This window comes from Ambystoma mexicanum, chromosome 11 (assembly GCF_040938575.1).
Source record: "Ambystoma mexicanum isolate Mex_15411 chromosome 11, UKY_AmexF1_1, whole genome shotgun sequence".
NCBI classification, from domain to species: Eukaryota; Metazoa; Chordata; class Amphibia; order Caudata; family Ambystomatidae; genus Ambystoma; species Ambystoma mexicanum.
This window is the reverse complement of record NC_090934.1, coordinates 933,473,293-933,499,283: the sequence shown is the minus strand read 5'-3', so window position 1 is coordinate 933,499,283 and position 25,991 is coordinate 933,473,293. Positions and strand designations below refer to the sequence as shown.

Genomic DNA, 25,991 nt, shown 5'->3' with positions numbered 1-25,991 from the left:
TTGGCAGCATTCCCACGACGCGTGCAAACAAAGATCAGGACACTCCATGCCTCCAGCAGCATAGGTCGTTTTGTCTAAATAAAATGTATGTAGCCTTTCTGAGATGTAGTACTAGCAATGCATCATTTTATTCTAGCGTTCCCTGGTATGCCAAATACTTTCTATTAGGTTGTCATCTAACTGTTTTCCCGGGTCTCTCTCCCAGCCACTCCTATAGGTTCCATGTGCCAATATCCCTGCAAAATAACCGCCATACAAGAATATCACCATATTTTTGTGGCAAAACTAAGCCATGGAACCTGCGCGGGGGGGCTCACATCCCCCATAATTTTTTTGATGGAGCGAGGGAAACCCCCGCAATCCCTGGTCCCATTATCCCCATAAATGATCCCCACTAATAATATCGCTTATGGCCATACCCCATAAATGGCGATATTATTGGTGGGGATAAAATTACCTGATAACCTCCTATACTCTGGTAAATCAGATTGTTTGGGATTAGAAATGTTGTTTAATAGGGCAGATGTTACATTTTTAGAGGAATCAGCAGGTAGAAGAGTAATTTATAAATTTGACAATTTTCTGCTTCCATCTGCTCTAGAATCGGGCTGCATCGTCCAGTGTCTGAGCTGCCAACGCTGGAACCTGTGTTGTTCTGAGAACCCAAAGTTTAACTTTCAAGGTGCAAAGTCCTAATATGCTTGTCAATGCGATCCCCCAATTTATCAGACCCACTCATCGATCACCCAGTCATCAAATGCACCTGGCTCCTGTCCAGGCATGAAATACAGATTTTGAAGGATGTCTGTAGCACATTGAAGGGAGGAAATTGGGCAGCCCTGCTTTGATCCCCTCTGCAGTAAGGGATCCAAAGGGAAAGATTGAGCACCCCCCCACCACCTCTCGAGACTGAAAATTTGCCCCGATCATCTTAATCATCTATGGTTCGAACCAGAAGAATGCATGGCCCTAGTCATATAATTCCAACTACAACTATTGAAGGTCTTCTTGGTGTCCAGAGGCACATTTCAATCCACGATCTTTGACTACCATACCAAGAAGCCTCCTAACATTGACAACTGCACTTCCTTGTGTGAGTAAACTCAATTTATCTGGGTCGATCGAACTGGAGAAAGATTTAGCAAGTCTAATGGTCAGAACTCTGGAGTACAATATGCATCGATGGGTCTGGCACGGTGCCACATCTCTGCCCTTTTTTCAGGAGGAATGCTAAATGTGATTCTTCCGTTGTGACAGTATTTCTCCTTGCCTCGCAAAAGTGGTTGAAAAGATCAGTGAGATTTTTCACCAGCTGGGGTGCTAGGGCTTTTTAAAAGATACCCAGAAACCCATTTTGCCCAGGGCTTTTTTGAAGTGTTTAAAAACAGCTGCTATTACCACACCCTTCATAATAGGACTCGCTAGCGCCTCCCATTGAGACAGAGTCAATGAGGGGAGATGTATGCTTTTAGTCAATCTAAACACATATAATGACAGGTTTGTATGTCTGTATATCTATGCTACCCCGAACAAAACATTCACTAAAAACGAAATGATTGGTTATTTAGGTATAGGCTACACAGTTAAGTGCATCTAATCGGAAACCTTGTCAAACCTCTCAATTTAAATGATGCAAGACACAACGTTAAACTCATATGTCTACATGCACCACATACTTTTGAAGTAGTTGTGAATGATTCAAAAAGAGATCAATAATTTTACCTCAAAATATACGGCAACAATAGCAAAAGGCCATCATAGATTTAAATGGATGTATGACTATATACATTGTCCCAGTAATTGCTATATTTTAATTATAAAAGTCTTGCTATAAGCGGGAACACTGTGGCGGTCGCGTGCTTTCTGTGGCGGGTCTTAAACTTTGGAACTAGTTTCCGTCTTTTCTTAGGGCTACCATAGACTTTGATCTTTTTAGGTCTAAACTCAAGACCTATCACTTGATTTTGTTTATCTGTCTTACTGGTTTCTGTGCATCCTTTTTGGCGCCATGATGCCTTTGGTGAAAGTTTTTTTAATTTTTTTATTTATTTATTAACATTTTTATAGCGCACAGCAGCCCTAAGGCATCGCGGCGCTGTTACAAACAAAAAGTGATCTGTTACATGTAACAGGAAAAATCAATTCTGGTTACAGTGGAGCAAAGAGCTGTTACATGCATGAATAATGAATAGCAGGTACAGTAACAACTATTTATGCATACTTAGTTACAATTGTCAGTATCATGGGAGTACAGTTGGACATCAGGTGGGTCCGTTGAGGCCTTTGCGGAATGTGGCAAGGGAGGTTTCAGCTTGAAGGCGTTGAGCAAGGCATTCCAAAGTTTGGGAGCTAGATAGGGGAAGCCTATACCTTCTGCTTTGGCACTCTTGATTGAGGGTATGTGTAGTTGGTTGGTGTGTTGTGTCCTTCTGGGGCATGTGGGGGTATCATAGTTAATATTTCGGAGAGGTAGGAGGGGGCAGAGAGGCTGAGGCATTTGTGGGTTAAGGTAGGTGTTTTTAAAGTTATTCTTTCCTTAACCGGAAGCCAGTGGGCATCTCTCCTGGCTTGATTAATGTGATCTCTCTTGGGGATGTTGAGGGCCTCTCTGAGCGCATTATTTTGTACTGTCTGGAGCTGGTTTAGATTTTTTGCAGAGGGGCCTGCTAGTAGAGTGTTACAATAATCTAGCTTGGCACCGATGGTGGCTCTAGCGATGGTGAGGCAGTTTTGGTTAGGTAGGAATGGTTTGACAGCGTTTATACGTTTGGGGGTGTGAGCATAGGCAGAGGCAATGGCACTGACCTGTTTGTCCATAGATAAGGTGGTGTCTAGATATACGCCTAGGGTCTTTACAGATGGGGAGACTGAGATGGTGGTGTTTTCAATGATGAAGGTATTGTATTTGGGGTTACGTTTGTTCAGAGTTTCTTTTGGGCCTATGATGATGATTTCAGTTTTGACTCCATTGAGACATAAACAGTTGATGGCCATCCAGGCCTGAATAGTGGAATAGATTTGGCGAAGGGCTGCCAAGTCATGGTCGTAGGAGCCTGTGAGTGCGTGGAGGACTTGAGTGTCGTCAGCATAGTTTGTGTAAGCTTTGCCGAAGGAGTCAAGTATGTCAAAAAGGGGTTTGGTAAAAAGGTTGTAGAGTGTTGGGGCAGTGCATGATCCCGGTGGCACAATGCAGTGGATGGTGATGGGAGCAGCGTTGGCTATGTCTGAGAAGACTTTCATTGCTCTGCCTTCTAAGAAGGAAGTGATCGAAGAGGTGGCATGGTTGGAGAAATGGGCCGAGTTAGTGAGGTGGGAGGTAAGAGTTTTGTGATCTACGAGGTGAAATGCAGCTGATAGGTCCAGTAGTAGTAAGAGGGTTGGTTTCCCTGTGTCCATTATTTTAGTGATTTGGTTCTTTAGGTCCAGGAGGGCAGTTTCCGTGCCATGGCCTTTGCAGAATCCAGATTGCCTTTTGCCTAGGATGGAGTGGGTTTCAAGGAAGTGCTGGATTTGATTGCTGGCGGCCTTGTCAAAGATCTTAAGGAGGAAAGGGACGGTCGTGATGGGACGGTAGTTGTTGGGGGATGAGGGGTCTAGGGATGGTTTCTTAAGAAGCCTTCTTTGAGGCTGGTCGGGACGATGCCTTAGGAGAATGATGCATTAATGAAAGCTGTGATGAGAGGGGCAAGGGAGTCAACACTATCTTTAATGATGTTAGGTGGGCAGATATCACCTTTACATGTGGAAGGTTTGATGTGTTGTATGATCGCAGTGACTTCGGTTTAAGAGACGTCTCTGAAGGTGAAGAGGGTGAGGGAGGCTTCTGGTTAAGGGTAGGTGGTGAGTCCGAGGGGTCTGATTTGGCTAGGAGAGTACGCTGGGTTAGTATTTTATCTTGGAGGAGTGAGATTTTATTTAGGAGTGCTTCTTGTATACTGTTGCATCAGGCTTGGTCTTTGGTTATCTCATTGGGGCTAGCAGGTGGGGAGGTGAGATCTTTGAAGATGGAGAATAGTTCGCTGGACTTGGAGTTTGCCTTGGAAATACGAGAGTTGATGTTATTAGATTTGGCAGTGAATATTGCTTTTTTGTATACTGTTGAGGTTCTTTTAAAATCATCTCTGGTGGCCTCACAGGGGTTGGATTGCCAATTGGAAAGGGCAGTCCGTTTGTTGGTGCAGAGGCCCTGTAAGTCTTCAGTGAACCATGAATTTGTGTTCATGGATTTTTTCTCTTTTTTTGGTTTGATAGGGTCAATGGTGTTAATGACTTTTGTGAGGGTGCGAGAGTAGATGTCAGCCAGGACCTTTGGGCTATATAGGATCGAGATAGAAAGTTAGATAGATAGAAAGGTGCCTCACCACATAATAATCACTCACAAAAGAATGCCAACAGGTGGCCTCTGCTTGTCTCTCTCAGCCCACATGTTTTAGAGCCCACGTGGCCCATAGAATAAACACCTGCTGATTTTGATTAGGAGCATAGAAATAAACAAGAGTAAGGCGTTGGCCCAAACACAAAACAGCCTTCGGGGGTCACTGGGGGTCACTGTGAGCTCTAGTGTTACACAACAAAAAATAATGTTGGAGAAGAGCAGCTACCTCTGCCCTTTGGTTATAGCCCTGGTTTGAACATGAGTGGGGCATGATCTTGAGGTTAATCTCTGTTGGTCTTCCTTTAAGTGCAGGAGTTGGCACAGCCTAAAATTATTCCTTATGGGAATTCAAGACCAACATACATGCCCTCAGCACTAAAGGCGGTAACCTAACAAGCGCCCATTTTATATTGCATGGGATGCTGCTGCAGGGTTTGAGGGAACAGCAGATGAGGACAAGAGTAAATGCGTTTTGTATTTTTTGTGGCGAACATGCACAACTGATTGAGAAGGTTCTGGTTTGGTTTTTGGGATTGATGCAGAAGAGTACTTGCCTAAAACGTCTATCTGCTCATTTTAGTAAAGGGATGTTGTTGAAATCTGGTCAATCAATGTGCATGGTTTTAACGCACACAACTGAAATATGCAGGCTTCTCAGAGACTTAAGCAGACTCCAACCGTGGATAGTTTGCTTACAAGAAACTCAACTATTAAAATCAGGGCAAAACTGTCTCCCCTCTCCTCTTCGATCACCTGTGCTCCAGCGCCCCCGCCTCCCATCCTCTCAGATCATCCTGGTACAAGCCAATATATCAATAATGTGTGAATTATTAAATAAAAATCCGACATAGCATATTGTGCTTAATGATTTTTTCCCCGAACAAAGAAACCCCCAGCTGGACATCCATATCCAAATCAGTGACAACTAGATCACCAATGGCCCCAAATCACTGGAACTCGTCCCTGCCTCATCCTGTCCCTCTCGTCATTCCTCTGGCAGAGGTGGATAAGAAAAGTCACTATAGCCACGGATCTACTTGGGGTGCATAGCCCTGTTGAGGTTGGGATGCAACGTCATTCTTCTCGTATATGCTGTGCATCAGCGAACTGGGACTTAGTGGTCGATTCAGGCAATCCATCTCACGATTCAGTTTGACCCATCGCTTTGTGATCCAAATGTTGAAGAGTTACTTTCCTTGTGGTAATGGTAACCTTCTGATCGTTGAGATAGAAATGAGCCCTGAATGAATGAAATCTACCTCAACTTCTTCTGTTTTTTTCAATCGATTACTAGTCTCCTTTCATGTCGCGGTGCCAATCTGATTGGAGAAATATCTTGGAAGAGGTGGATAGGGCAGCCTTGGCATTTTATTTGCTCCATCCGCCTAGCAGTGGACATCATTTTCTCCTTTGTGGTAAAATAATTCAACTTGACTAGGACATTACATGTCCGAAGTCCTCCTCATGCAGCAAACTCTGTGAACCCTGTTAATTTTGATGTCAGAGTTATCTTGATCACCTTCCTTCAAAATCCTAGAGATGATTCCTCTAACGCAATCATGTATATTCTGTAGCCCAGTCCCTTCTTTCGAAGATTTAATGCGCCCGTTTTCTCTCCAAAACCTCTTCTGATGATCCTGGCATTTTTCTTACAATTGTTTTGTTAATGTCAGGAAAGATCCAATATCCACATCGAGTGCTGCTAAGAGTTCTTGATTGTGTGGTAGGTCTGTGTCTATTCTGCCGCCAAGGGAGTTAATCTCCCTCTTCTTGGTATTAATGGCCTGAGTTAGATCTACACAGAGGTTTACCGTTTCAGCTTGAATTATTGCTTTGAAAGTGTATTTCAGAGATCTCAGTGAATCCCCCAAAATCTGATGGGTGAGTACCACGCTGGGCCCAGCATTGTCACCACCACTAGATATAGCACCTGGGTTTTTCAGACTCTTATCTGCTAAGTCCCATGGTACTTGTTTGGAACCTGCTTGCAGTAAGGCCACTGTATCTTTATTTGTTGACACTACACCCAACCCTTTCTCCTGTTCATTATACTTGAGGTCTTTTACCCCGATGTAACCCCTTATGAGCATGGGTAAGATGCTAAATAGCCGAAATGGACTGTACTTTTCTCCAGATCCATGAATCTAGCAGTCAGATCTTCAATGAGCCACTCTGTCATTGGAGAGCAGGTGTCTCAGTGCACACAGGTGTCAGTTTCCACTAAACTGACTCTTCCAGGTCAGAGTGCAAGGTTTGGTCTAGCAAGATGAGATTCCAATACACTATAATTACTTCACTTGCTCATGTAGATTGCCAGTTCTACGATACTGCTGTCAAAGATGGCCAACTAAATCAAAATGTTCCTTGCCTGTGTAGTCTGCTCCATGTAGTCCCCTGTTTGGAAAGAAAGGGAAGCAGAGTAAACTCCACCGAGGTGCCCATGTTAGTCAGTGCCACTTTACTGTAGTTACTATTTCAGGTGCCAATGGGGGTGCACTGATATTCCTCAAATTCATGGTGGGGACTTCTGAAATGAAATGACTATTGCTCTGCAGGAGTACAGGGATAAGTGGTGTAAACTCCTACTTAGGCCAACACTACTACTAAACCAGCAGTGATCCAAATCATAAAGGTGAAACAGTTACAGCCCGAAAGGGTATAACTCCTTCTCTGCCTGTGGAGAAGTGGGCTGAGGGCAGGCTATACTCTTCATAGGGGTATGAGCTTTGCAAAGAAGCACCAAACAACAATACTACTGTAATTGTATAATAAAGGAATGTCCAACCAAGTTTCTACAAAAATACAGGAGTTTCAATTAAGCTAATAATACAAACAGACTAATCAAAAACACTTCAAACATCCCACTCTTATAAGTGAAAATACAGAATATGCATATTTTAAGATGAAAGAGGAACTCTGGGTCTGAAGACAGGTGGAGGAAGGCAACATTTTCAGCAGTAAAGTTAAGTTCAATGAAGAAGGTCAGGTTGGCCAGTTTTCTGATGCATGGTGCCATACCCAAGAATATCCCAACCCTGCCCTTCCTTGCTGTCATTTCATGATGCACCCTCCCTTGTTCATCTGACCCTACCATTTCCGATACTACTGCATTATCCTGTATGCCTCTTTCCCCTATTCTGACCACCCTAACATGTATCTTGTTTTCTGTTCTCCTGATTAGTCCTGCCCTCCTGTGGCCATGCATGACCTAGCCTATCCTTTCATATACTGCACCAGGTCTTCTTCTATTTTGACTCGACCTGCCCTCATCAATCTTATGCTGCCCATTCTCCCCTACTCTCCTGCCATGTGCTATCCTACCCAGTCCCAAATTATCCCATTCTCCTTTGAAGTGTCTTATGTCGTAATATCTTACCGTGGGCTAGCCTATCATCATATTTATAAGTACACAGCTGGGGGTGAGGGGGTGGAAGCGTAACAGCCAATCACGAGGCTTAGGGCAGGGTCTTTACCACATGGTAAAACCCCAGCTCTGAGCCTCCTCGGAAGCGGGAGGCTGCCTCTTCCCCGCTGGTACTAAGATAAGGGGGGGGCCCATCCCATGCTCCCCTTCCACTCCTTTCTCATGCCTCCAACCTCAATTTCGATATCCCCCACCCACCCTGACCCCATCTGCACTCATCTTGTGCTCCTTTGTCCCTCGCTGGTGCCGGGAACACTGTGTTCCCAGACCAGCTCCATCATGACAGTGGCTGCCATGGAAAGGGAGAAGGGACTGTGTGTAGTTCTCTTTTTCATGATACATGGTGGACATCTTGTTTTGTCGTTTTATTTCAAGTAAAAAAATGGCAAATATGCCGTTCCTCAACTTGAACAAAAAAACTATTAGTATCCCGGTACTACGTGCTGGGATACTAAGAGGAATAAACCCCTCCGACGGGGGCATTAGTGGGGCAGGTAATGCCCTGGGCTGATGTTAATGCCTTTACTTCGCTCATGCTTCTAACTGGACAGGGCATTACCTGGCCAGTAATGCCCCCACCAGTGGAGCTTAATTGCTGCAATTATCATGTTTGATTCTACCATATCCTGTGTTATTGCATAACATCTTGTTTTAATCTATTTAATTCTACCTACTTCTGCCCATTACTACACTACTAACTCATTTGGTGACTTGTGCTATACCATCTAACCATGTACCGTTTTACTTTGCCATGCCATATACAATAGAACCCTCAACCATTTCTTTTAGTCTATCCAGCCATACCCCACTCTCTTATATTTACCACTCAGATTCCTTCCTGCCATGTTGTCCATGGCGATGTCCTTTGTTCATTTTTGTGCCCTTTCGAGTTGTGTCCCTTAAATCTACCCTAGCTAAGTATCTTCTTTCGAGGGCCTTTTCCTATCTGTGCGGGTCACAGTTCCAGCGTGTGGCCCTCACCACGTTTTGCATTAGCCCTCCTCATCCAGTATGAGACTGGCCTCTTACATTTGGCTCAACAGATGTTTTGGTCTTCAACTTTCCTCTGCCCTAGAGAGCATACCCAATGGTGAGGAGGGGTCATGGGAGTGTTGTCGAAAACAACTGGCGAGCTGTAGATTGCAGACCACTGCACTCTATTACCCCGTCCCTAGTAAAAGACATGATACAATTGCGCGCAATGATTGTCAAGCAGGAGCCAGGGCGTCTCCGAGGCGATCCTACCTGGGTTCTGGGCCAGGGCCGTTCTGAGGTAGGACATCATCAGCAGAAGCAAAAGAGGAACGCGAGGAAAAGCCGGCGAGGCAGCCATGGTGTCCTCGAGGGAGCCGCTCTCCCTGGACTTATGGAACGTCACCTCTCTTCACCACCCGAGCGCGTCGGGCAGGCCACCATCACCGTCCGAGAGCCTGACTGGAGTGCGCGCAGGAAGCCCCTCTGCCGCCGATTAACCTTTGCCTCCTTGCAGCCGTCACGCACTTACCTATTTACGACTCAATAGCCCTCATCACCAAGGCGCTGATCTCGATAAGCACCGACTGACTTCTTCTCTGGCAGCTTAATTTTTACAAGCGCCTGGTTCCAGATAGAGGCGGGGACAGGTTATTTATTCACCTGCCATAAAATAAAGGCCGCACACGCGGGATGTGAGCTACCTGAGCCCGGAGATATTCCCCAGTGGTGTATCCTACTTGCTCTGCGCGAGACCATTTCTAGCAATGTTTAATAGGGGCTTTACAAGGGCTAATCGGGGAGGTGTAGGATACAGCGCTTGGGGGGGTCTATGTCAGGTACTTAGTACTCTGGGTCAGTTCTACTTCAAAACCCTTAAAGGGTAATAGGATTCTGGCCTCATGCGAATTCAAGTCAATGCAAAAGCAACCCCAGTGCGTACATTATGTAAAACGCGGGGGAGGACATTTTTCTCCTAGTAGTAACTTGAAGGCGGGGACCTGGTACGTTTGCACTCAGGCTTTGCCAGCTCCCCGAAACCAAATGTTCATCATTTGCACTGTGGGGTGCAAATGTAAAGGGCACAATGCGGCGTACACGTGTTTTTGCCGCCTTTTGCCCATCACATTGGCCTCCCTGACAAGTTTCCAAGTTCCATGCATGACACCTCGAGCCAGTCTTGCTTTTTGCTTCCCATCGCATGCTGGAATTTGTCGTTTCGTTTTTTCCCATTACAACGGTGAGCCTACAAGTCCCAGCATACAGTGCGAAAAAAAAACAAGACTGGGTCAAAGATTCCGCATGGAACTGGGAAGCTTGGCAGCTATGGATTTGCACGCCCCAGTGCATATGAAGTAGATGCTGCCTGGCATGTCAAACCTTCTGTGATTTGGTTCTCACACTAAAGGGATCATGACTTTTGCTGTTTTTTCCTAAGATTGCTGCATGCAGCAATTGCCGTTACTGCATGCAGAAATCTTGGAAACCACCTGCTTATGGGAATGCTGCAGGCAGGGCAAGAACTGGTGCAGAGATGAGCAATGCTTCATGATGTACTTCATAAAACCTGCAAGCCGGGATACCTTCTTTTAAGAATCAATGTCCATATGTCACGTAATGCACAGAACTGTGATTATTGACCCTTCTTTGCATTTTATGAAAACGAGGATGAGAAAGTGCGAATCGAAGATAACCAGTTTTTCATCTTCATTTCGGGATTTCCCTGCCAAGTAGAGCCCCTTAACTTGATGGGGAAGAGCTTGTTTTTTGTTTACTTGTGGGAGGGCAGGAGGGCTAATCATTTTCCCTTTTCAGGAACAGGTGCCAACAAATTCTCCAACAAACATAATTTTTTATTTATTTAATTTTGATAGCATAGAATACCCGCGAGGTCTCCTGGAGGAGGTGACTCTGAAATTTAAGAATACGGTTACACATGTGCTTGTGCACTCCTGCTGTGGGTTATGGTGGCGTTGAGCCGAATTCACAGCCCCGTGTCTTGCTTTCCTGGCAGAGTACCTGCTGGCAAGCGGCTGGTTTTGTGTGTCGGGGAAAGTCCACTCTACTGTTGGTACTTCCAACTGCAGTGAAGAACAAGAGTGTTTTGTTGTGGAGGAGAATGGGGAAGTACACATTGCAAGGGGAACTGAGGAGGCTGATGGGCGAGAGTCACAAGCACAGGTGTCGGGGGATTTAGCGTGGGAAAACCCAGCAATGCCAGCACTGCCCTGTTGCTTTCTCTTCATCTTCTCTGGATGCTGTTCACAGCTTTCCAGTCTGGACGTCCAGAACACTGAAGGCAGGCAGTGGCTCCTAGATACCACTGCAGCTCAGTGGACCCTGTGCATTAAAAGGCTGTTCCTGACAAATGTTCTGGCCCCACGCCCCCAACCAATGCAACAGCTCCATCGATATTCCGGTTGACAAGAGTTTTTTGTAGAGTTGGCACCCGATCTATTGCCTTAACTATATATCCCCCACACTTTGTATCTATCTATCTATCTATCTATCTATCTATCTATCTATCTATCTATCTATCTATCTATCTATCTATCTATCTATCTATCTATCTATCTATCTATCTATCTATTTTTCTATTGATCAGTCTTTGAAAAGCAGTTTCTGGGATAGCCAGTTGTCTTTGGTTTGGGAAGCGGTTTGCTTGATCAGTTTTAGTGTTCTGACTCCAAGAGGAGTCTAAGTAAAACCTTTGCCCTTTTCTTTCCACTTAAAATCCTAAAAGTAAAAATAATTCACCAGATTGGAATATTTTACTTCGATTTTTTGGGACCAAGTAAAGGGTATTTATTTGAACAATGAATGTGCACGTATTACAAGATGTACACCCATAGGTAATCTGAGATAGTGGCTTTGGCCTTTTGTCAATCAATATTGCTCTTTCCAAAGAGTGCTTTTTCCATATTATATTAAACTCGTCTTTCATATTTCGCTTTATGCTAGAGTCCAGCCTCTAAGCACTTACTGGGTTTTCAACCACAGCTGCTTTGTATTGTTTTGTCTCCAAGACAACATGTCGCCCCTGAGCCATCCTCCCAGCCCATTGATAAAAGCTTGTCTTCTCTAATTTGACAGCTTTATTTGCACCTCAACTCTAATCAGTGCCAGACCACAATAGACTATACCAGAGAAAAAGTGATACTTCTCAGGAATTTTCATACATGCTCACCTATCGCTATCTGGCACCACACGTAACAGTTTTTTGGTATCTTTTTGAAACTTGCCTCAATTTTAAGTGGGTGAAAACAATTGGAGTCCCTAAAAGACTCATGAAAGAATAGTTAGTCAAGGGTGCACCCTAACAAGTGTCAAAGGAGTGGCCTTGGTAACCAAGGGAATGAACTAATAAGTGGGTATAAGAATCTAGCGCGCGTTCATTAATTAATTTATTTGTATTGATTCATTATGAACCTTTACAACACATGTGGAATACATACGACATCACAAACACATGTACTTTCTGTGAAAGATGTATGACCATCTAAAACATCCAAAACATCTAATAAGTCACATGACCTAAAACACCTTTAACATCTAACACTTCTTTGTCTCGGATTACATGAGAACCTGGCCCATGGTCTTTCGACATGTCGCAACTATCGATGATGATGGTTCCAGAGGTAGGCTTTCACAATGAATCCACATCCTCCTATTGAGCAGCTAAAAATAACGAACTAGAAATCCATACAACAAGTTCCAAATTTCTAAATTTAAAATCGGTTATAAAACCTTTAAGACATCAATGGTTAATTTAAAATGGTTAATTTAAAATTAATTTCTTTCCATTACATGTCATTTTCCATAAGATTTAATTTACAACAGTTCCTTTTCAGTTATGAGTACTCATGGTGTTCCAATCCTTTGATAAGTGACTGCAGATCTTGTATAGTGCTATGTGAACCGATTGGAGGTTATCATTTAGACAGAAATTCCTAAATTCATTACCTTTTATGGCATCGTAGTTGCTTATAAAGCTACCCAGGATAGTCATATTCCCATCTTAGGGCATGATGTCAAAACGTGTCTTGGGGATTCAATGTTTGACTGACATTTGCAGACTCAGCATATTCCTTGTTCAATGGGGATATTACTAGGACTCCTTGTAATGCGAGCACTGGGAATTGATTTGCTCGCAATTATGTCATGAAGTTACAAACAGCTGGACATGGGCATTCAAAAGGTACTGTTGGGGTTTGAGGTATTGATGGCTAATGGTTGATATATATTTAAAATTATGCATTGCCTGGAGATGTGAATAGTTGTTAATCCAGTCCCATTGTTCGAGTTTATGTTTAAAAGTAGCCTTCAGTACTTCAGATTCTGTACCACATGTATAATGAGGGCCCCAGCTCATGTCCTTAAAACATTCATCATTTAATTTTACAAGGGAGCATCTACGAATTAAGACCTGGCTCTTGAATGAAACTAGTCCCAATTCAAGATGGAGGTAAGCCATTGTGGTGGAAGGGGAAAGGTGCAACGTTTTTCTCCAGAATGTTCCTTCATCTACATTAAGCCATGTCAGGTCTTTCATGGCTAAAGCTTCAAGACCATATAATATGGTAGGTGTAAAACTTTGCTTATATAGTTTAAGGATGCCTTCAATCGAGTATCCGGCAATCTGACTTGCAAATTTACTAATCAAGTAAGTCAGCTGTCTTGGCTTCCTTTTTTTATCCTCCACAATGGATGTGTATTTCCCATCAGCGCTCAGCTCGATTCCAAAATAGGGGTAACTATTAACATACTCAACTCTATGGAGTCAATTCGTAAATTTACTCTAGTGGGCCTGCTGCCTGCAACTGACATGATGTTGGTCTTATTCATGTTGATCGCAAGATGGTTTTGTTCTGAAAACTCAATGAGGGCATTGAAATTATTTTTGGCTCCTCTTATTGTCCGGTCCAACAGAACATGGTCATCAGCATAAAGTAGGCTTGCAATGTGTCTGTGGCCGAGCTTGGCAGAACATCCCTCGACAGCAAGCAATTTTCCTGGAAGATCAGCGATGTACAGATTGAACAGGAGGGCAGCCAGGATACAACCTTGTCTAACCCTTTGTTCACCTGTATGGGAGATGTCACTGTACCTGTGTTTTCGGGTTACACTCGTACACTATTACCAGAATATAGATGTATGATAATTGATAATAGTCTTTCAGGGCAGCCCCAGGATCACAGCGCCTTCCGTAGAATGACTCGATTAACAGAATCGAATGCAGCACTGAAATCCACCCAGATTATGTAGAGATCTGGTTTTCTCTTTTGTGCAGCTTCATACATGAATGCATCTAATGACCTGATATAGTGTGTGGTCCCAGAACCACGTCGCAAACCGGTTTGGGTGTAATGTAATATGTTATTTTCTTTGACCTTGGTCTGGTGCGCTTTTAATACAAAGATCGTGAACAATTTACCTGTGACATCTAGCAAGGATAGGAGTCGGTAATTTGCAGGACATAATCTATCACCTTTTTTGTGAATAGGCAATAGAATAGACAACTTCCATGAGGGAGGAATAGATTTGTCTGAGCATACCTTACAAAATAGGACATACAATGCTTTTGCCCATGCCTCAGGATCGGATTTAAGGCCAGCGTTATCCAGCCCTTTTGCTCCAGATGGTCGCAAACTCTTCAGATGTGCAATCGCCTTATGGACTTCATTATTACTAGGTGGTGATAACCAACTCCCCTCATAATCATATTCAAAGACCGACTCCTCTGTGGACACAACATTTTGCAAAACATATTCCTTGCAGCTATACTCTGGTATTGGGTTCCCGTCGTGCATCAGGAGTCTCCCTTGGCTCTGGCTAGCGTTTGACAAATAGATCTAAGCTTCCCACTACAAGGTAAGGAGAACATAGATTGCCACTGCTCATTGAGGACAGAATGTCTTCGCCTTCTTAGCCAGTTCGTAAACTCTTTTTTTATAGGCTTAACTTTTGCTTCACACAACCATTTACAATCCAGTTCCATCCATGCACGCCTAATTTGGCGCTGCATTAATCGCTTTGCATCGCATACTTCGGTATCAAAAGCATGTTTGTGTTTATTGTCGCTATTTGCAAAGTGTTGGCTACCTACTTTCCCCATTTCATGTGCAAGGGTTTCCAATCAACAATATATTCTACATTGCATCCAGCCCAATAGTCAGCTTCATCTAGGACCAGAGCATTAATATGTATAGTAGCCTTACTTAGGTTTTTAGCTGACCAGCATATCCTGTTACCCCGCTTATTGACTTTAGGATCAACCAGGGCTGTCATTTTTTCATATTCCGTGTGCATGTTTAAGGTAAGTATCAAGATATTATGGTTGCTAAAGTCAGTATCACAGGATTCCATCTGTACAACTCTTTGACTTAACATTTTCATAATTGGGGCCATGGACATGGTCTCTACATGCTACGTTGAGATCACCACCTATCAATGTAAAATCATGGCTTTGAGTAGTCATTCAAGTTGAACAAATCGTATCAATAAATATATCCTCTGGGCCATCTACTTCAGGAGAGACATATACATTGATGAGCAGGATGCGGCCATGCAGCTTTCAACTTTCACAAAAATGTTTATGGCAAGACTGTTATCAGAGTTTATAATTGTATTTGTGTTGACTAGAGGAACAGTGTGTTTCACACCAATAATCAAGCTGCCAAACAGACGACCACGAGCACCTTTGGTTGCAAGTTGTTGGACCAATGTATAAACTTCCAATTGGATCTTTGAACAAAGCCATGTTTCTTGCATAAAGAATACATCAAATTCAGATATTAGGGGCAGCAATCTTTTAGCGTCGAGAAAATGGGAAAACCCCCTGGTGTTCCAACTGGCAATCTTTAAAGTTAATTTTGATTCAACCAATTGGCACACCAGAAACTTTCTAAACCAAGCCCAACCTGTGGCATCCTCGAGGACAACCTTGTTGGCAATATCTACCATCCTACCTGCTACCTCAGCTATTAACGATGAAGCCGCCGCTGGGGAGGTGATAATTACTGGGGATGTAGGAAAATGGGAGGGGCAATCAATGACATTTCCCAAATCTTGAATTGATGACTGATGGTTACGAATAAGCGAGGTCACTTCAGCAGATGAACAGTGCACACAGACATAATTACCACCATTGACTTTCACGGGTTCAACAAAGCTAAAATCAGCAGAGGACAGTACACATAATGCAGGTATTCTACTACACACATTAAGAAGATCAGATCTATTGGTATGGGCATCAGTAAATGTTGTCGGACCTCTACTCAGTGTGAATGTTTTTATTTCCCTATAGGAGGAAGGCAGGATGGAGGGCACTTGGTGACTGGGATTGCAATGGATTGGCTTGACACATGTCTCTAGAGGCCATAAGGGCATGCTCTGCCAATAAACATGTCAATTCACCTTTTTCGGCAATAGGTTGAGGTAACAGTGTTGCATCTTCATTTGGTCCTACAGGGGGATCATCAATCAACAACCAGCTGGTCAAAGTACCAGTAGCACCCTGACCTTTCAGGCATTTCTTCTTGGGATTCATAACATTTTTGACTACTGTTACCTGTTCGGGTAAAATGGAAGTTAAATTAAGAAGGTCAGCAGATTTTGTTTGGTTGGCAAAAGCTAATTCTTTCTTAGTAGCTTGTTTACATAATCTGGCACATTTTGCATGGTGTCTCTCTTTACGGGTTCTGTACATGGATAAAGCTGTAGCATCCTCTTCGCCTATCTCTATGATCATAGTAGTAGACCTTAGCTCACAATCAATCAACATTTTCAGAAACAAGATAAATCGGTACCACATCATGGACCAAGCGTTTAGAGTCAAGCGTTACTTGTTGTTTTCTCAGGTTTAGCACTTTAAGAATTGTTCCATGGGTTTTCACTTCCTCAAGTATGATGCCACTTAGTTTTAACATAATTTTTGAACTGCAAATTGTAGAACACCTTTGGTTCTGTCTACATTATTGCTTGAGGCAGAATCATTGTTGTTGGGAGTTATTGTGGGGTATTCAGAAGCATCCGTGGATCTCCTATTAGAACTTGGACAGAGATTAGGTGATATGGACAATTGTTGAGTAGACAGACTATTTTGAAGAGTGACATCGAGTCTATCGGGTGCAGTATCAAATTGTGTGACAGGGCTCTCCAGATGTCAGCTAAGGCATTGTTATTTGCGTGAAGATCTGCCTTAGTTACAAGAGTAGGACTGGTAGATTTAACCTGTGCATTAGAGAACGTTGTAGCACACCTGGCAGTATTGAGACTTCAAACAGTGGTGTAAGCGTTTGGGCAACTTCTTGTGTTTCTACACAGTTCACAAGTGTAGTTGTTGGTTGGTAGAAGGCTGTAATTAGTCCCACCTCGGGTGCTTTATCATGGACGTTACAACAGCTCGTTATATCAGAGCGGGTGGACATGCGAGCAGTGGCGTAACACAAAATGTGGGACCCCCCTGCGAGCCATGCTGAGGGGACCCCCCAAATAAACAACAAATCACTGGTCGCGCCACACTCTGGGCCGGCCTAGATTATCACACTTGTGCAATACGCACAAATGTGCTGTTGAAGGGGTATGCCATACACTACACTAGGAGAAAGACATAAATATGTGTTTTTAATGCAATATGCAGCACACTTTCTGAGAAAAATTGGCTAAAAATCCAGAGTGTTTTCAATGGTTTTGTAGGGTAACACCAATCCAATACATGCAAGTCACCAGCAATACACAGGAACATTAATGCTTTGCTATTAAAAATGCCATGCCACAATGAAAACATGTCCAACTGGCTGCACAATGTAGACCAGTGTAGACATATATTAACATTACAGTAAAGCATGCCAGGCCACATTTAGACATAACTAGACTGGTTGCACCAAAATGCCAGTCGAAGCAATAACACTCATCAAGAAGAGAACACACATTCAAGTCTGTGTCTCTATGGCCTCTAACAACACGGCCAAACTCTTTAAAATCTGAAAGTAACTGGTCAATAATGTTGCAGTCTTTACCTCTCCTGTTCCCGCCCAGGCCCTCTTTATGACTCTGTTCTCTCACTTCTCCACTAAAACTCAGGACATCCTGTTCCTAATCTCCTCTTCCTCTCCCTCTTCCACTCTTGGCCCCCCATTAGCCATCTCTACTTCCCTTCCTCCTTTCTCATCTTTCTCTCTGACAACACCTGATGAGGTTTCTAGACAAGTCCGATCTATGTAAGTGTTGTCCAAACAGGTGCGCCCGTGCTCCTCTAGAACCATCAAGGACCATATTGACACCCTCGCTCCAGCCTTGGCCAATTTCTGCAATCACTCTTTCACCAGTGGAATGTTCCCCTCTCCTCTTAAGCACTCTCTTGTGCACCCACTCCTCAAGAAGCCGCCTGCCTTTTCTGCCTGCCTGACAAACTCTATCACCCCTTACCTGGGCAAACTGTTGGAGAAAAATGTCCATCTTCCAGCTTACTCTCCGCACTGAATCTGTTGGTTGTCTCCATGAACATCAGTCTGGCTTCAGAGCTGCCGGAGCCACGGAAAATGTTCTCCTGTACACCCGTGTAGAACTGCTCTCTCACCTTGATTACAGCATTCCTTCTGTCCTCATGCTCCTTGATATTTCCTCTGCTTTCGACACGGTCAACCACGCTATCCTGAACAATCGACTCCATTAGAACCTGGGCATCACGGATCAGGCCCTTGAGTGGCTGACTTACTTACTCGTGGAATGTCCCTCCCAGCTGCAACTTTCTCTCCGCCACATTTCTCTATACCTGTAGCGTTCCCCAGGGTTCCATCCTCTCACCCTGGATTTTCAACCTCTTCTTGGCCTCTTTGGCCCACCTGATCTCTACCTTCTCCTCTTATGCAGATGACACTCAGCTTTCAATCAGACTCCCCTCAGACTCCTCTCCTCTCTCTCGCATTCCTGACTGTCTATCTGCGATTCTAAGGTTGATGACGGTATTAGTGGTTCTTTCACCGTACTCATTTCATTGTTGAGATCAATCAAATTTACTACCAATGGTATGACTTTGGTGGCCCTACTACGAACTTAATTTGAGCACTCTGTGTTTGCATTAGATGGCAAGCTTATAGGGCCCAACCTTTCTTTGGTAGTTTGTTGGTTTCCATCCTTCTGTTTAGTTATCAGTAAATGTGGACAGGGTGCTTGAGTGTTAATCCTAGTCATCATGGTGATCATGGTGATGAGTTTGTTGGTCATGTGCATTTTGTCTGCTTGATAATTTCTGGCCAGATCTGCTAGACATGTTTGCCACGTCTTACTTGCTTCAGTTTCCATATTAGGTTGCTCTAGAATTGTATTCATGACATTTTCAATATGAATTTGTTTAGAGTGAATTAAGATGAGCAAGGTTGCCTGATCCTTCAATGTGTCCACATTTGTTTCTTGTATTTTCACAAATGGTGTAAGTGACTGTGAGGTAGTCGCAATCAGCATGTTTCGAAGATCAAGCATTGTGGTTGGGATATGAGGTTGGTGACAATGGGGTGCTGCATCACACATGCATTTGCTATGTATTCCATCTTCGTCTCATTCCTCCGTCTCTTGGATATTGTCCCATGATGTTTTGGGTGTTTCTCCAAGGAATGGTGGGGTGCTTGTTTTTTCATCTGTTGTATACTGGGGCCCGTTTTTTGGCCTCCCAATAGAGGCAGGAGGATTTAATTTGGATGAGATATGTGTGTTTAGCTTCTTTGTCTCATGTAATTTGCCGAACACTGCTCTTCTTTTTTCGAGGTTTTGCATCAGACTCTCTATTTCTGTAATGTCCAGAGAGAGTCGTGCTGTCTGCGGGTTTGAAGGAATGTCACTCGGCAGTGACCAATGCTCTGATTGCCTGGGCCCACACTACATCCAACCCTCTCTTCCAAAATACCTTCCTTTTCAAGCCCTTTGCTCAGCTACCTCCAACTCTCTAAGGGTTAGACGCTATCCCAGGCAGAGAGTGGGGGGGGTAGATCTCTCTCCTATGCAGGTGCATCCCTCTGGAAAGGCCTCCCTGCCCCTCTCAAACTTGAGCTGGACCACCTGAAGATTCAGAAGTAGCTCAAAACTTTCCTCTTCTCCTCTGCTTACTCTCTCCCCTTCCCCTGCTGGCCTCCCTGACCTACCTGTCTGCTGTACCGACTGGTTGCTTGGCTACCCTCAGAGTCTCACTGGGTACCAGGCTCATTCTTGATCAGTCATCCCTGCACTGCCTCTGGGCCTACCACACACTTAGGGGCTGTAACTGTAACCCTACAGTCTCTTGTTCTCCTTGCCCTACCCAGAGCCGCACTGCCCTGGCTGCACTTATTCAGAGCATTACTGCCCTGTTTTCCCCTCCCTTCTTCCTTGCACTTCCCTCCTCCCTTTCCCCTTCCACTTCTCATTCTCACACCTGCATGATCTGAATGACACAAGGCCTAGTAAAATTGTTTGTCTTGTGCTCCCTCTAGCTTCTCTCTTGTCTTGTTGCGCTTAGAAACACTTTTGGGTTATATGTCAAAGGTTCGAATCAAAAGGTTCGAAATACAATAGGATTGAATCAAAAGGACTGAAAACAAAAGTTTTGAAAAACATTTTTTTAATGTTTTTATTTTTTTGGGGGGTCCCCCCAACCACCGTTTTTGTGGTAAAAACCACTTTTTTTACCTATATGGAAACCCCCCCAAAAAAAAAATAATAAAAAAGAAATTCGAACCTTTTGTTTTCGGTCCTATTGACTCGACCCTATTGCATTCAAACCTTTTGTATTCAAACCTTTGACCGGACACCACACTTTTGTACAGGCGTGTTATAAATGACTTATATCATATCATTTTATCACAGATGCCCAGAAAAATATACAATGTCGCAGTAGAAACGACTAGTCTGGCAGCACCCAAATGCCATTCTAGCCAGGTAATTACACTTAGCAGGACTGCTTTATCAGAAATGGCCAGTTATAAAAAAAAAAAAAAAGTAATACCAAACTGAGGAATGACTAGATTGGCTGCACCAAAATGCCTCTCTAGCCACTAATACCACATATCATGCCTGCTTAGCCTGGACAAGGACAACCATTATGATGTTTTGCACAGTCACGCCTCCTCACACACATACCCTCTCCCTCCCACCCCTACCCCAACCACCAAAATCAGCTCCTTGGCCCATAATTACCTCCACGTCCCTCTTCCTTGTCCCAGATCTTACGTATGAGGCTCCTTGACTCATAGGTAAGTACTGGGATGAGGAAGAGTGGGACTAGGAGTGCCTCTACCTCATCCCAGTACTTGGGTATGAGGCAGAGTGCCTCATACCCAAGTACTGGGATGGGGATGAATAGGGCTAGGAGTAATGAAGATTACCAATAAGTAATCAAGGCATTAAACACAAGTAGTGGTGCAACACCATTGAGTTGACTGGGATTCAGCACTCCATCCCCCACCCCTCGAAATGTTGGGCTATGTTGACTCGACCTGGCTGACCCTCAGAGCAGTTGCCGAACAGAACAGGACAAAGATGTTAAACAGCACCTGGGTTTCGCTGTAAACAAGAGCCCAGCAATTACTAGCATAAAGCATTTCACTGTTAGTACCTGCATTCAAATGCCTAATTTTTTAGGCAATTGAAATTGTGTTGTGGGTTTAGTACTTGCATGCCAGGGGAGTGATTGGAAGGGTAGAGAGGGAACAGGAGACCACTCATTTCTCGCATCAGTCCATAAGTGGGAGCTTTCAACCTTAAAGGAGAGCGTTAACTGCTTGTAACATTGAAGCTGCACTAGAATAGTCTCATTAAAATGCGTAAAGAAATTAGATGCCCCCACACAAATAGGTTTGACCCTCCCGCACCGCCCGTGAAGTTAGCACCTCTGCCAACATTTAAAGGATTAGCCCTCCAAAATGTAGGTTTTGTTGCACCCCTGAATGCAAGCGGACACACCATTCACCATATAAACACATGCACAACCAGCCATCCATACACTTAAGTGTGCACTCTTTCACCGTACAGGCACACCCAGGCAGCCACCAATACATTTAAGTGTGCACCCTTTTACCATACAGAAGTGTGCACCCTTTTGCCATACACTCACACAGGCAGCCACCTATACATTTAAGTGTGCACCATTTCACCATGCAGGCACACCAAGGCAGTCACCCATACATTTAAGTTTGTACCCTTTCACCATACACTCACACACACACCCATCATGGCTTTGAGGGAAGCCCTATTACTTCAAAAAGAAATTGTTTCTTTTTGAAGTCACTTTGACTTCATAAAGAATTTTTTTCCGTTAAAGACCAAACCATAAGGGAAATCATTTCCTTAGGAATGCAGAGTGACTACGAAAAGAAACTGGGTTTCATTACAAGTTTGTCAGTCCGGGAAAGGTACCAAAGTTCCCGGACCAGCAAACTACGAGTTCTGCTCGCGGGTGCCATTACGGCTGCCAGGTCTGTCTGGCACCTGAGAGCAGAGCATGTCGGATGCACTGGCACCATTCTCTCAAATGGGAATGGGGAGTAATGCATTCCTGTGCCCGCGAATGGGCAATTACCGGGTCCAGCTGGGCCGTAATGACCCGGTAATTGCCATTCGCTGGTGCTGGAAAACATTGCAAGTTTGGCAGCAGCTTGCCGGTTTTATCTGCAAGGCGGCTGCCAAACATGTAATGAGGCCCACTGTTTCTCTTTGAAGTTATAGGGCTTCCCCAGCCCATGACATGGAGGCCTCCAGCCTAGGGTCTTCCATTGCATGGGGTGGGGGGATCCCTCAGACTTCAAAAAGAAAGTTTCTTTTTGTAGTCACTCTGCCTTCATAAAGAAATTGTTTCTTTTACAGAAATAATTTATTTATGAATGCAAAGTGAAATCAAAAAGAAAAAAAATATTTTTGTTGTGAAAAAAATGGATTTTTCTTTTTTTTTCTCCACGTGGGGCCCCCTCCCAGGACATGTGGTGGTGGGGCCCCTGTGCTGCGGGAGCTGCGTTGGCCCCCGTTACCCCAGTGCATGAGAGATGGATCAGCACAATTTCCAGATTTATAAGTGACACCTCTTTTTGGTGGCGGTTTTTCACATATTTTACCATTCCAGGAGTTCTGGAACCTGGTTTTCATCATAGCTTTGCTTGGCATGTTCCAAGCAAATGGTTTTACGAAAGTCTTTAGCGCACAAGCAAGTTCTGCTTTGCCGCTCAGAAGCACTGCCTTTGCTGAACATTTGCTTGTTGGACTGATTTTCCAGGAGCCTGCTATCAACGTGTTACAGTGGACAATCCGCGTTGACTGTGATTGACAGTCACATTAGACCCACCCAGGAAACTGCGAGGGTTTCGGCTTGCATAAATTGGGCCCGCACGCGCACAGCTCGCGTGCATGAGCAAGTTCACGTCTAAGTTCCGCTTTGCCACTCAGAAGGACTGCCTTTCTGCCTTTGCTGAACTTTTGCTCCATGGACTGATTTTCCAGGAGCCTGCTATCAACGTGCTACAGGTGATGGGAGCCATGCGTTACGTTAGTGGACCTGCCTACGTTGGTGACACTGTTACTGATACTGTTACTAATCGCATTGTTTGTTTGTACCCCTCCACAAGTTGTTTTAGACAGACATCAGGCTACTTTTTTCCACTTCGCCTGCACCTATGGCACAGGCGAACATCAGCCTGTCTGTGCCGTGCGCTCATATAAAAAATAACATTTTGGATCAAACCATTCTAGCCTCTCTAAAAGCCAGAAATGTCAAATGAAAATATAGTAATAACTCTTTACCAAGTATCTCACCCATTGCATCTTTAAGTTCGGGCGAAGACAACACTGGCATATCAATATATGCAAGCCAGTGTGAATCGCCTATCCCAATGCGCAGTGAAGGGCATCGAACCCCCTGTTGGGGAAGTGCATCATGACTCCTCTTCAACGCAGGCAGACTTTTCCATCGCCTCCTTTGCACTTCCCACACCGCGGGCTATGAATCAACAACCTTGTGTTTTCCCTCCTGTAACCTCCAATATGACGTAACTGGCTCTTACTGCCATAAATACCTCGGTCCTAAGCTTACACAAATTAACTGAACTTATGTATGACAAACTGAACAAACAATCCACACAATTGAAGGAGATTGTGCTATGGACCCAAAGTCAACATCTGTTGCCCATGGCGGCATATCTACCACCCTCTATGCATCCTCCCGATATGGAAGACTCAGTTATCATTTGTGGTAATATGTGTGACCAAGTACATTCTATGCATGCCCCCCCCCACAAAATACTGACATCTCCTGTCCAGCTATTCCTAATGTAACTGCCCACTTACCAGATTTCATCAATGTCATCCGTCCGATTGAGGATGCCTTGGGTAATGATGGTTTGCATGTGAGCGCACCCCAATTTATATCTGAAGGCTCACCTATCGGAGAAGTAGAGTCCAATGACCCCGCCCCGCTGGCGCGGCACGTTTTAGGCACTAGGGGCAAAAGACAACTTTCGACAACAGGTTCAAAAACATTTGTCAATTATGAAAAAATCCAAGAACCTGCCTGCTCGAAGAGGGGTCAAAAGCACTCTCAATGCCTTCTTCAACGCGATAGAAGGCTCTGTCCCTATGGCTCAATCTGAACTTAGTCAGCTGCCAGGCCACATAATTGTGGCAGATGCTATGAAACCATCTCCAAGGGTCCCTTCTCCCATTATTGACCTGGAAAACGAGTCCAAGTTAGTATTGGATGCAATCAAACAAAAACACACACTTGAATATCTCCCCTGGATACTCTGGTTGAGACTATCGCACAAACAGAATCTTGTAACCATGGATTCGCCAATACTGTCCCTTGTGAGAAAAGTGTTATCTTCAAGCCTATTCCACCTCTGCCTTCTCTTCCATTTAAAGATCAGAGCTAAGTGGCTGTAGCCCAATTAAAACAGGCCATAGACGCTTATCTGTTGGAACGACTTCCTCGCCTAAATGATCAAAAAATAATCCTGGCGCCTCAAGCTCAGTTATCAGATACCTCTAACACTCTCTTTGAGTGCAATGACACCACTCTAAAAAATAAAATGTCAGAGACACACATGAATGAAGGGCTGATGCAGCATACACGGCACATAACTTTAGGCAAGACACGTATGAATAGCTTGAGTAGTGATCTGCAATTCATAAATACACCCACAGGTGCTGAATTCCTCGTTCTTTTCTTTCATTCTAAAATGTAGAGAAGAGAACTTTCCGACATATGATCTTAACAGAAGTAGCATTCTAAACATTTTTAGAGATGTTGCTGAGCTACAAGACGTCACTTCAAGAGACATAGATCAGATTGAGTTTATATCTGATGTGTCATGTTCCATTGTCAGACTATGGAGCCCGTCAGGGGTGGTGGCGAATACCATTTGGCAGGTGAAAATGTCTCTGTTTGAGATGGGCTTTTTGTTGGCACAGGACCCAAAATATACATCACATCCGATCAAGGGCCAAATTCCTAAACCCAACATATATCAAAGCGCGCAGGTAAACAACACAGGTAATGTTGGAACGCAATTCACCTCAAGAAATTAACCATTAGCAACAGAAAATAAACAGGTTCTTAACATTGCCAGTTGGAATACGAGAGGGGACGCACACCTCCAAATCTCTATTAAAAACTTGCCCTTGCACTTCCATATTTTGGCCTTACAAGAAACATGGTTATCTTCTTCCCCAATGTGGGATGGTTCTGATGTTGTTCTCTCACCAGCTTTGGTAACCAGAGGTAGACCCTCTTCGGCCTTTTTGTGGCTGTCAACTGTGAAATAGGGCTGACCATCATGCCCTGGGCGTCTGAAAATATTCACCTCCAACTAGTTAAAGTCACAATTGCAGAGCAGTCAATAGCCGTCTTAAATGTATACAGAGGCTCAATTGCTTGGACAGATAAAGCATTTTATGGTGGTTTGAGTGGACTACTAGAGTTGATTAATATATCTGCCAGTACCTCCCACACCATCCTTATGGGAGACTTGAATTTGGACTGCTGCAATCCAAAGTGTCAAACCCAAGAAGCTGTATCTTGGCAGAATATTATGGCAGAAAGGCACCTCCAAATGGTTAATGGGGCAGCTGTGGGTGATATACCAGCACAAAACTGTGGTTTCGCAACAGTAATACTAGCTCTATTGACTACATCTATGTTGATCATAGTCTGATTAGACAAGCACAAGAGCTAGACATTATTGCCCAACCACATAGTGATCATAA

At 44.0% G+C, this 25,991-nt stretch overlaps 1 protein-coding gene across 5 annotated transcripts in view; it reads right to left on the bottom strand.

Moving 5' to 3' along the window:
• The window catches only part of CDHR5 (cadherin related family member 5), a 317,423-nt gene extending 308,097 nt beyond the window's left edge, over nucleotides 1–9,326 (bottom strand). For 2 of the 5 annotated variants that reach the window (XM_069624043.1, XM_069624044.1), the window contains exon 1: nucleotides 9,045–9,326. In XM_069624043.1, the coding sequence (XP_069480144.1) occupies nucleotides 9,045–9,132 (88 nt within the window). In that variant the 5' untranslated portion in view covers nucleotides 9,133–9,326. The remainder of the gene's footprint in view (nucleotides 1–9,044) is intronic. The other 3 variants (XM_069624045.1, XM_069624046.1, XM_069624047.1) reach the window with 3 other exon arrangements.
• Nucleotides 9,327–25,991: the final 16,665 nt, after the last annotated feature.